General features: G+C 44.7%; 1 protein-coding gene across 1 annotated transcript; it reads left to right on the forward strand.

The window, feature by feature from the left end:
• The first annotated feature begins 2,846 nt into the window (after positions 1-2,846).
• Positions 2,847-12,019, forward strand: Alkal2 (ALK and LTK ligand 2). Its single transcript, XM_021179222.3, has 5 exons — positions 2,847-3,562; positions 5,512-5,565; positions 5,646-5,726; positions 8,541-8,606; positions 11,760-12,019. The coding sequence occupies exons 1-4, from the start codon at positions 3,307-3,309 to the stop codon at positions 8,603-8,605; spliced, it is 456 nt and encodes a 151-aa protein (XP_021034881.1). The 5' UTR covers positions 2,847-3,306; the 3' UTR covers position 8,606; positions 11,760-12,019.
• The last annotated feature ends 94 nt before the right edge of the window (positions 12,020-12,113 follow it).

The following is a 12,113-nucleotide window of genomic DNA, read 5'->3' on the forward strand; positions in this document are numbered from 1 at the left end:
TTTTTGTTGATACTTCATAACTGTAATTTTGCTATTGTTATGAATCATAATGTAAATATCTGTGTTCTCTGATGGTCTTTGTGTTGGTTAAATTTTTTTGTCAGTTTAACACAAGCTAGAGTTATCTAGGAAAAAGTACCTTGATTGAGAAAAATGCCTCCATCAGGTTGCCTGTGGGCAAGTCTGTATGGTATTGATTGATGACTAAAGTGGGAAGGTCCAGCCCACTGGAGACAGTGCCACCTGTGAGCAGGTGGTCCTGAGTTTTATAAGAAAGCAGGCTGAGCAGGTCATGTGGAACAAGACAGTAAGCAGCAGCCCTCCATGGCCTCTGCTTCATTTCCTGCCTCCCAGTTCCTGCTCTGAGTTCCTGCCTTGGTTTCCCTCAGTTGACTGAAACTAGGGATACAGAAGCCAAATAAACCCTTTCCTTCCCAAGGTGATTTGGTCGTAGTTTTTATCACAGCAATAGGAATGTAAACCAGGACAAGCTAGAATATAGTTTCTTCCTATTTTTCTCTTTTTAGCTCATGAAATCCTTGGCAATAGACTGTTGCTCACTTAGTAAAGAAGGGAGTATATAAATTTAATAACTTTTCCTCCCCCCCCCCCCCCCGTATAGATGTTAAACTAATAGAAATGACTTCAGGAGAATTACCTTCAACTTTTTGTAGGAATTCGTTTGTTGTTATTGGTGATACTGCAAAATTTTATAGTTTTAGATTAGGAACAATGTCCAATAATCATATAGGCTGACTTTATGTAAAGAAAATTGGAGTGACTGAGTAATATTCCAATCTATATTCAAAAATCCTTGTGAACTTGCATGTATGGTCTTGAAATCAGCCTTTGCTACCAAAGATCTTAAAAGACCCACCATTCTAGTAAGCAGAGAACTCCAGAGAGTTCATCTTGACAATATCATATAAAAGCTGAATATGCACAAATAGTGAATGCATCCCTTCAAACAAGTATTTAAAGTCTGGAAATGTTTATGTTATATGAAATGAGGAATGCTTGGAGTCTTTTGACCATACAACTTTGCAAGATTAAACAGACACGTAAATTGTCTGATCTTTGATTGCCAGATTTCATGTCTAAAAACCAACCAGACATACATTTTCTCTATTGTTTGTGCACATAACTATCTCTGTAGTGCGCTGAGTTAAGCACAATACAATTGGGTGATGGAGAGGAGTCCCACAAGGACTCCGTTTGTCTCACTGACAACCAGAAAGACCACAGAAGGATCATTTCATCACTAGCACTTGCTGTGCTGGTAGAATGTGAAGGGGTGGGTTCCGTTCCATTGCTGTTATTTGTTTTATTTCAGGTCTAGGTAAATCTAAAACAGTATGGGATTAAGCAAAACATGATCACAATAACCTGGAAAATTTCTAAGTCTCCATTGCACTGTGATTAGTGGTGCATAGATGTGCAGATACCAGAGTATGATGGATGCTGACCTGCTAAAGGAGAAAGCAGATGGACAGTTGGACTCCCTATTGCCAGAAGAACTTCACGTCCCTTCTTACAGGGATAGAGAAAAGGAGGGAAGGAGAAGTACCCCATCTTATCTGCTTGAGATCTGTTTCTCAGGAAATCTTCCTTCGTCTTGCAGTGCATGTCATCAGGATCCTATGTCTTTCAACTATATTGCATGCAACAAAACTAAATAAACGGGGGGGGGGGAGGGGGAGCCCTAAACTAAAACTAAAACTTTAAAAAAAAACCCAAATTTGAAAATCAAATTGTTAGGGTCTCCCATAGCTCCTGGTCCCACTCTACCAGGCACTTGATCTGCTAGGGAAAGAAAACCAGTGGAAGGAGGGAGAAGGTGGTGGAGAGAGGAAATGGAGTTAGAAGTCAAGAACTGTGCAGAGCAGGGGCTGGCACACAGTGATCCCTTGCTCACCCTTGGCCAGTGCAGGTGCGCACCTGTAAGGCACTGCATTTTCGCAGCAACCTGAGCAACTGCAACTGCGGGTTAAAGATCAAGGCTTTTAATGCTTGCCTTCTCCCTTTCCGATGCTGTACTAAGAACACCTTTCCCCGATGTGATCGCCGACTTGGAGGACTTCCAGCTCCTGCCCAGAAAGCACCAATGAAATGGGAAACTGTGCAGTTGGTAATACTTATCACAAGAGGAAAAAAAAAATCAAGCAAGTAAATTGCTGAGCCCTTGTAAATGTGCCTGGCTATTTCCAAAAGATCAAACTTTCTTAAAGATGCAGCTTTGAGTGGCAAGAGCTCTGGAGCCAACCAGGCCCAGGGTCCAGCGTGGTACAGCAGTGTCGCTGCTCTAAGAACCTTCATAGGCTGCTTGGGTTCCTCCAAGTGCTTTCTGCAGGGCGCTCCTGCTCCCATCGTCTTCTTCAGAACCAGAAGCCTGCCTGTGTTCAGTAGATCCCTTCTTCAGAAAGTCCAGACTCTAGATGACACTCAATGTTGAGGCAATCAAGCAGCTCCTTTTAAATAGCCCAAGATCTACATTTAGACAAAAACAGATCCCAGTTCCCGGTAAAGGCGTTTCTGCTCATCCTGTCACTTGTGACAGGAACGGAGGGAAACAGACTGCGGGAGAGGGAGACAGGAGAGGCAGAGGAAGGACAAGAGAGGGGGAGACCAGACGCGGGTGGAGACGTGAGGGAGGGGCGGAGACTGAAGACTGGGCCAGGAGGGGACAGGGGAGGGGATGAGAGAGCGAGAGGCGGAGGGGGCCTGACGAATATCCGCGCCCCAGAGCGGCGCTCCGTGGTTCTAATTAAAGCGGCGCTCGGAACCCGGGGGACCCGCCTGACGTCGGCGGCCGCGGGGATAAGAAGCGCCCGAGGACAGCGGGACTCGGAGCAGCAGGGTGAGCGCTGTCCCCTTAGGAGCTGCGCGTCCTGTGTCCCTGCGCTGGACAAGTGGGGCTGGAGCTCATCAAGTAGTGTCGGGACTGGGGGACCGAGGAGCGCGGCAGACGCGGGACCTCTGGTGATCAGGTGCCCGAGGGCGACGCGGGATCCACGGCGTGGGCGCAGGTGCCCGAGAGCAGTGCGGGGCCCACCGCTGGCAGGTGCCCCGACCTCTCAAGTCCAGGGCTGCCCATTTGCTCCGCAGCTCCGGACCTCGGCAGCCCCCAGGGCGTCACCTGTGGCCTCGCATCTCAAAGAGGTGTCTAAAGACCCCGCGCGCCGTCCCCGCGGTGAAAGAAAGTTGTGCGGCGGGCTCAGGCTGCGCCTGGACTCTGCGTGCGGGAAACTTGGGCGCCGGCTACTGGGGCGGCGGGTCCCAAGACCCGCGACACAGGCCACCAGGGCCATGCGCGTGTCCGGGCGCCCGATGCTCCTTGCGCTGCTGCTACTGCTGAGCACGGTGGGGGACCGGGGACGAGCACAGTCCAGGGGGCCTGCAGACCCGCAAACGCTGCTGAGGTTGCTAGTTGAGCTGGTCCAGGAGCTGAAGAAATTCCACATAGGAGACTCCAAGAGGTTGCAGCTCCTTGGCGAGTCCGACTTTGCCCTGGGCCGCAGAGAGGCCACGGATTATGGGGCAGACCAAGAGGAGCAGAGAGTGGGTGAGTGTTCCTCGGTGTAGACCTGGTGGAGGGCTTAGAGTGGGTGAGAATCCAGCAGTGTAGACCATAAAATGAAAGAAAGTAAGGGGCGAGGGGTTCTGGCGGCATAGATTTTGAAAGGCAGAAAGTAAGAGGTGAGTATCTGGTAGCGTAGACTGTGGGGTCAGAGTGTAGAAGAGGGAGCCTTAGCAGTGTGCAAACGAGAAACAGAGTGGAGTAGTGTCCCGCAGCAGTGTAGACCACAAGGTACAGAAAGTTAATAAAATTGAGCTGTGGCAAGAATGGACCAGTGGAAAGTGGATGAGGATCCGGGCAGTGTAGACTATGAGGAACAGAAAGTGAGTATCCCAACAGTGTAGATCTGAGGGGGAGAGAGTTGGTAATTGGTGGGTGTCCGACAGTGCCAACCTACAAGGTAGAGAGTGAATGAGGGCCAAGGCTTTGGACCACGAGGACTGGAAGGGGTGGGGTCCTGGACACGTAAACCTAATAGACAAAATTGATGAGAATGAGTCTTGGCATATGGACCTGAGAAACCAAGTATGTGTGATTGCCCAGCAATATGACCTGAAGAGTGAGTGGGGTCCTGTCACTGTGGGCCCCAAAAGAGTTCTAGCCACACTGTATACTGAGGAGCAAAAGTGGGTCTTGACAGTATGGATGGAAGGGCTAACTTCCGTGTCTGAAAGACATATTAATATTTTTTAAGACCTGCTTCTCAGAAACACAGGTTTAAAGATAAATCAACTTTAAATTTTAACAGGGTTTGTGTGTGTGTGTGTGTGAGTTCATTTTGTTTTGTTTTTTGCTTGTTTCTCAAGAAAAAAAAACTGGCAGGAACAAGAAACTGTGTGAGCCTCTCAGATAGCAATCCTAATCCACTTCCAAGATGTGCTGGTGCACAGTTCAGGACACTCTGCTCTTTGCAGGGGAGGCTTCCCAGTCCACCATTTCCAGCAGAGGCAGAAATGGCCAGAGCTTCCCTGATGGAGCCCTTCCCGGAGTGGCCCGTGGGAATTTCTCAGGGAAGCATACAAGCTTTTAATGCTTTCATGACACAATTAGGTCAAATATGATAGGGTCACGTTTGTGTAAACTGACTCAAATAAGGAGTGCACGAAGAAAGGCCTTGGGGAGTAGTCTCCATGTCCCTCGTGGAAGACTCGATGCCAGTGTCTCTCTTCAGCTATTGGGAAAGCAGAGAACAATATTTCTGGTAAAATGAAATGTGACATTACACAATCACAGAGAAACTACTTGCCTCATGTGGGCCAGAGACATAGAAATGATTGAAGAGGCTGAGAAATGAAGCAAAAACAATACCTAAACTCAGAAAAAAAATATCAGGGAACCAATGCTGGAGACCAGGTGCCCACTAAAAGCATGACTATGAAATGATGTGTGAAAACCTTTCTTTAGGTCCCCTCCTTTGCCTTATAAACCAAGGCGATGTATATTCCCATCTGTTCCCACCAGCCTATCAGAAAACCCTAAAGAAATTTGATCCTTAAAACATTACCTACAATGTATATTGTCCAGTGACACATTTGGGGAGTTGAAGGTTCAGTTTTATTTCTTGAACTTTTAAATGCTGTTGAATTTGATTCCAAAGTTCTTCCGATTAAAGCGTTTACAAGTGATTGATTCACTGGAACATAACCAAAAAGAAAAAAAAAATGTTTTTGTCATCCTGTAACTTTATGGCCTCCGAGAGAGAATAGACTGGTAATATTTAGAGCTTTAAAAGTAGTTAACGCTGCTTGAGAAGAAAAATCATGTCCCGACCTAAGTGTCCACATTGTATTTTGTGCAACTACCAAGTGTTCTCCTGTTTTATCCAATGCATTGTAGTATGGATAATGCAATTCTCAGAATTTCCTCCACACTCACTTTATGACCACACTTCATAGGTTCTCTGTTCAAGTAATACGATTTCTCACCCCTCGTAGAGATTGTTCCTCGAGATCTAAGGATGAAGGACAAGTTTCTGAAACATCTCACAGGTGTGTGTCCCCTTCAGTCCTCTGCCCTCCCTGCTCCTTTGTGCCCTGAGTCTTTGTGACTTTCTTCCTCTGTGTTCCAGGTCCTCTTTATTTCAGTCCGAAGTGCAGCAAGCACTTTCACAGACTTTACCACAACACGAGAGACTGCACCATCCCCGCATGTAAGTGAGCACCCAGTAGACAAAACTCCACTCTTTCCTCAATGCAGTGGGTCTGCTCTGTGTCAGGCGTGGGGGCCTGAGTGTCTCCACCTGACTGGATTGAGACAGGATGCCCAGACATTGGAGTAGATGGCTTAAACTGTCCAGCAACCAGTGCCACTCACTATATTGGACGTAATCAGCTCTTGCAATGGGTTGACCCCTTCCATTCACATCCTCATTTGTTTATGAACTCTGCACAAAATCCACATTCTATTCAGCTGAACATCACACAGGTCAGGTGTGAGTTGCTTGGGTGTCTGCTGGTGGTCAGAGTGTTGAAGTAACCAGGCTGGTTGGCCTGAGGTTCTTTGATCAAACTATTCTGACCATCTCCATGGCTCTGACTAGTGTGGTTTTCATCCCATCAATAATAAAACCCTCAGCACCCAAGAACTTTATTTGCTATTCCAAATGCTTTTCTTTTGGCTGTACTTCTTCAGCTCAGTGACATGAGGCCCATACATTGGCCCCATTCCTCATATGTCTTTCTTTCCTTTAAAATTTCTTTTCTTTTTCAACAAGCTTCACCTATTTATGTACTGTAATATAGTTCACTTCCCCGAAATGGCTCCTTGCACTCTTCATACAGCCATTCTTTAAAATGGGATGATGATCTTTGCTTGATTTAAAACTGAAAGAAGAAAAGCCATGCAGACACACCAGGATCTCGCTGGCAGAGGTGGCAGAGGACCGAGCCCAGTCAGCAGACTGAAGTGGCCTTTTCGCTTGCCACAAAATATACCGGTTACATGAAGTAGTAATTTTCTTTTTTCTGTTTAGGCAACAGAGCTTTTCTGAATAATGATGTCTGTCGTTTACAGACTGCTTCAGTGTGACAGACACTGCTAGGTAGGCTCATGCCCTCACATCTGTGGGTCTTGGACCAGCAGGGCTGCTTCAGTTGCCCTTATCAGACAGAGTCAGGCCTGAACCCCAAGGTGAGCAGACACGCTCCCTGCAGAATTCGATTTTCCACTTGAACTTGCCATAAGTTCCCCTTCTCTCATTACCTTCCCTGCTCTCTTGTGCACTGAAACCATCTTCTGTTTGAGAATTAACTTCTTTCTTGAGGCCATAGAACCTTTTTTATTGTTTAAGTGTGTATCTATCTATTTTACAATAAATATTCTCATACAATGTGATTCTAGATTCTAAATTTTAACATGACCTTCTAGCATTAAAACCTATCCAATTGGAGATTAGGAGGCAGGATTTAAATGGCTTGTCACAGAGGCATCAACAAGCCCAGGCTCAAGGCTCAAGGCACAAGCTCCACCCTACAGACTCTTCAAGCTTCTCCCAGAGAGTTGTACTATGCTCCACACTGCCATATCCTTTTGTAATAATATACAGAGACTTCTGGTCACATCTCAAGCTGAGTCCCCAGAGGTGGAAGCTTGACACCTTTGTGCATTGAGATTAACCCCTTCCAACTTCTTCTTCCATAAAGAACAGAGCAGTAGGTAGCTCTTCCAGGGTGCTTTAAGATGTTCAGAAATTTGCTGAAATCCTGGGGCGCTAGAATCAATACGGACCAGAGAGCCCAATCTTCTTAGATAGCCATAGTAGCTTGGCGGAATGAAAACCAAGTCTTTCTTCTTACCGATAAACAGAATATGTTCTACCTACATGGATATTAGTGGTTGTGGGACATTGTTTGAGACTTGGACTGAGATAGGAACAGCTAGGATCTCCACAGGATACAAATGCAAGTATTTACAGTTTGTTAATTAAGTCACTCCTGGACTCACAATCTACTCCATCCTATTTAGGAAAACTGATTCCAAACAGTGAGCAAGAAAAGCAATAAAGTCAAAATCTAGGAGATTAAGTCCAAACAAGTTAAGCTCTCTTTCCTCTTTGAACCAAAAGTATATATGCCATGAATGTTTCGAAGGTAACTTGCTGGGCGTGTGTAGCCATTGTCATTGTCACTCATTCAGATTCTCCTTTGAGGGTGAATACTTCCTGAGAAGTAAACTGTAGTAAATCATAAATCACAAAAGCTTTTCACATAAGTGTGTCTTGGGGAAATTCTTCTATAGCTGTGGTAACTGAGCTTTCCTACGTATTTTTTGATGGAGTAGAAGAATGAAGTGTGGAATCATAGGAAGCCACACAGTTACACTTCTTATTATACTTGAAATTTTGCTTTTTAATCCCCGCTTTACTGTTGATGATTGATTTAGCCTCCCCCCCCCCCCCCCCCAGCACTTTCTCACTGCTACACCTATTCCCATTTCTTTTTTTACTTTTTGGAACATACTCTTGTTAAGCTGCTCAGGGTGGCCTCAAATTCATTCAGTAGCCCAGGCTAGCACTGAACTTATCCTCCTGCCCTGCTTCTTGCATAGCCTCCCACACAGATCCCTTTGACCCACTTTCTTTAAAACATCACTGTAAAAGTCTGTATAAGGCTCATCTCAGGTGGGGACTTGGTCTGCATAGAATCTGCATTCAGGAGGAATGTAAAAAGCCTATCTCACTTGAAGCAACGCTCGTGTCATTTCTGTGAAGCTGGCAGCCATAGTTCAGAGGACACTGTGTCTGTCCCCTCCGTAACCTTCATCTTATTTCTGCTTGTAATGCCAAGAAAGTAAGCAACTTAGAACTCATGATTCCAGTTAAGGCTCTATTGCTTCAGAATATTAAAAAAAAAGTGTTGTATATACTTGCAAAACAAACAAATGAACAACAACAAAAAACAGCCTATGTTTCATTTTAGTGTTGTGCAGACAACTGACAAGGGTCCATGGTTTGTTTTCACTGCAGACTATAAAAGATGTGCCAGGTTACTTACTCGGCTGGCGGTCAGTCCCATGTGCATGGAGAGATAAGGTAAGCTCTCAAACACTCGTGGTGGCCACACAGCAGGTGTCAGGATCCCATTTAGGTCATAAAACACACATGGAATTCAGTCATGCATTTTCTACAGTAGCCTCACTCTGAGCAAAAGACAGTCAACTCACCTCAAAACATTGGCCATGAGTAGAAGGCTCCCCCTGCTGGCTATCTGTAGTGGACATTGTTATTGGAAGTTGATATTAGCACTTCGCTGATTTCAGCACAGGCAGTTTACATGAGGACACAGGTTTCAACCTATTGCTGTCTACTTCCAGGTTCAACACTTACGGATAGACACAAATGTATTTCGAATTTTATTTAATAAACAACATAAAGAATGTGGTAGGCTAGGAACTGTGGCTCCTTGCTAGCTGACAATGCACTGTGTATCAGCCCATAAAAAACAAATTCAAAAACTGAGGTACAGGGGGCGGGGGATATAGCTCAAAGGGTAAGGGCACTTGACATGTAAGCACGAGGCTCAGAGTTTAAATCCCTCTTAGTCATGTAAAATGCCAGACATGGCTACAGACACATGTAACCCCAGAGTTGCAGTGGCTACACAGGAGAAGCACCTTAATACCAGTTTTGGTGAGAGACCTCGTCTTGAAGGACTTAGGTGGAGTTGTATACTAAAACACTCAACACCCTCCTCTACCTTCTTTATGCATACACGGGCATGCACATCTACATATACGTGTACGGACCACACGCACACACAACCCCCTGAAACATACCTGTCAAATGCACATTCCCTCTGCACCTTAGTAAACAAAACATCTTTCATGCTTATACATGCTCCACTGAACCAAGCATATGTTATGCTTGATTTTTGTTTTAAGTTAGAGTATACTATTTGTTACTAACCACAGCTACACAAATTTAACATATCCTGTAAAGGTTTAGAGTCGTATCATTATAACAAAATTTAACACAGATAACATGTTTCTGTTAATGCTAATATTTAGTGACAGAAATGTCTATCAGGTTGTAACTATATACTGGAGTCCTGAAGTTCTCAGCTCAATGGATTGGGAGAAGACAGCATTACTTCCCAACACACACTCCACAGTACTCAATCATTTCAGACAAACTGACAGAACTTTAATTTAATCAGTTTTGTATTTTTAACCTCATAAGTATGCCCGGCATTATTAGGTGGTAATTCATACCACAAATAAGATCTACTTACTGAATGCAAATGGCTGTTCCCAGAAAACATGCCTGCTGTCCAGAAAAAAAAAAAAAAAAAAAAAGGTAAATGTTTCATTTTTTAAGTAGTTGCTTGTCTCATAAAAAATGGATGAGAACAGCACTCCTTCATATACAGGCATGCTCAGTACAAGGGCAGCATTGTGCAGAGGCAAACCTTGGACCTGGCTGGGTCAGCAGGGCCGGCACACAGCAGCCTCCCAGTGTTGGCCACTGTATCCTCACAATTTGGATTGACTGACTGATCATGAACAAGAAACACTAAGAGTAAGAGGCTCTCTACTAGGGATGAGAGAACAGCAAGGGCTTCGCACGCACGCACCCGGCACTCTCTGGAGGGAGCGTGTGCTCTTAGGCCAAAGCTGAGAAGTGCATGTCCTCATTTCCCTTTGCAGCATTTTCCATTTTCTCACTGCATTTATAGCTAGCACACACACACACACACACACACACACACACACTTATACTGGAGGATAAAAACCTCACTTCCATTATGTGTCTTTGTAGAGATGTCGCCACCTTACTAGGAAGGCACTTGGGAACTATTTCTATTTACTTGTAAATCAGGAAAGACTGTCCATCTTATCCCCTGAGAACATTCATGCCTTTGGTACCAGCCTCCTGAGGGCTGGCTGCTCCTGCACAGGATTCAGTTTCCCAGAGACAAACCACCACCAGGACTCATGTGCCTGCTGTAAACGGTCTCTGTCTGCCAGGCCTCAGCAGCACATCCGTACTTGCCCAGTACAGTAGCTTACAGAAAAACATGAAGGAAAAGGCAAAGTATGTTGAATAGATGTGGCATAGGACAGCCACAGTAAGTCTCACACCGGCCTCTGTTGTACCCCTGCATTATCCAGGATGGATTAGACAGGATAGTGCAACATGGTTACAAGGGAAGGAAAATCTCCTTCACAAACTTCTGCACCAAGGGCCACCTGCTTCAACAGTCAAAATGAAATAGGTTCAGTTTGGCCAAAATATGGGCGTGCATGTCAGTTCAAAACACTAGCATCTCTGTCAAGAATTAGTTTAAAACTTTTATTATTCTTATTTTTTAAGACTTAGGTAGGTGTCTCTGTACTTTGCAGATTGGTTCAAGGACACTAGTTAGACCCTCAGGGCCAGAGTAAGCATGTCTCACTACCATGGAGAAAACCCAGAGCACATGTTCTGCTGGTTCACAGTGGCCATACCAGTTTTCTGCTATAGCCAGTCTTCATTTTCTAGCTTCAAGACCACTGGACTAGATTCCTGTCCCAGCTCTAGACCAGAGCCTACAGGGCAGGTTTTATAAGTCCTATAGGAAAAGTAATGAGCAAACTCATGAGGGTTTCTTGGAGAAACTCAGTAGCCTTCCTCTCCCCAGAGAAAGCATATCCAGTCACACATATACCACATTACTGAACCTACAGATCAGCTAAATGCAAAGTCTGAGCTCTGGGCTATTTTTTAAAGCATAGGCATAGGTAGTAAATAGTACACATGGTTTAACCTGAATATGGCCTTGTAACCTTGATGCTACCTTCGTGACTAAAAGGTAAACAGGTATTCTAACAAGGAGCACTAAGGGTCTTTGAGTAAATAGTGGCTTTGTGAACATAGTGTGAAGCAAGCAAACTCTTCCCCAGAGGTGACACAAACTACATCTCTTGACAGGATACCCAAAGTGCCCCATCACACCTAAGACCAAGCACCAAACGTGACTTGAGCAAGTATTTATTCACAGGTGTGCATGGTGGCTGTCACCCTTAGGCATCGTGAGCACATGGTAACTATAGAACTGGGTTGTTTTCCAGGTGGGAGTCGGGGAAGGACCTAGACTTTGAACGTTAAGAGAAATACGGGTTCCTTCTTTATAAACTTGTACCATATCATCTAGAATTGGTAATAAGAAGTAAGTAGCTATCTGACACCAAATGTCATTGTTTTCAGCTGCAAAGGAGCAACACACCAGGAACCTTGAAAAGTGCCTTGGAAACCAACAGAACAGAACCATCTTCATGCCCACTTCCTGTGGACAGAGATTTATTTTTGCACTCTTCCATAATTCCTTTGCATTTTCTATGTTGCTGACAGTTTACAAATATGCATTCAGTGACTCAGTGTATCTGTCAGTGAGATTGGCCACTCTTAAGATTGTAAGAACAGACAACATTCCACATTTGATGTATTGTTCTGTAAAATGAGGTCTTTTCTTTTTAAGATTAGGTGGAACCACAAGGACTATTTCTTTAGAAACATAGGCAGAACATTAAACTGTATTTTCATAGAGCATATAGTATGATT

The sequence above is a fragment of the Mus caroli genome, unplaced genomic scaffold, assembly GCF_978045245.1.
Source record: "Mus caroli unplaced genomic scaffold, Mus_caroli_1 scaffold_14, whole genome shotgun sequence".
Lineage (NCBI taxonomy): Eukaryota > Metazoa > Chordata > Mammalia > Rodentia > Muridae > Mus > Mus caroli.

Coding starts and splice junctions, on each gene's coding strand:
- Alkal2 (XM_021179222.3), top strand. CDS start 3,307: ATGCGCGTGTCCGGGCGCCCGATGCTCCTTGCGCTGCTGCTACTGCTG. Junction 5,566..5,645: donor GTTTCTGAAACATCTCACAG/GTGTGTGTCCCC, acceptor TCTGTGTTCCAG/GTCCTCTTTATTTCAGTCCG. Junction 5,727..8,540: donor AGACTGCACCATCCCCGCAT/GTAAGTGAGCAC, acceptor TTTTCACTGCAG/ACTATAAAAGATGTGCCAGG.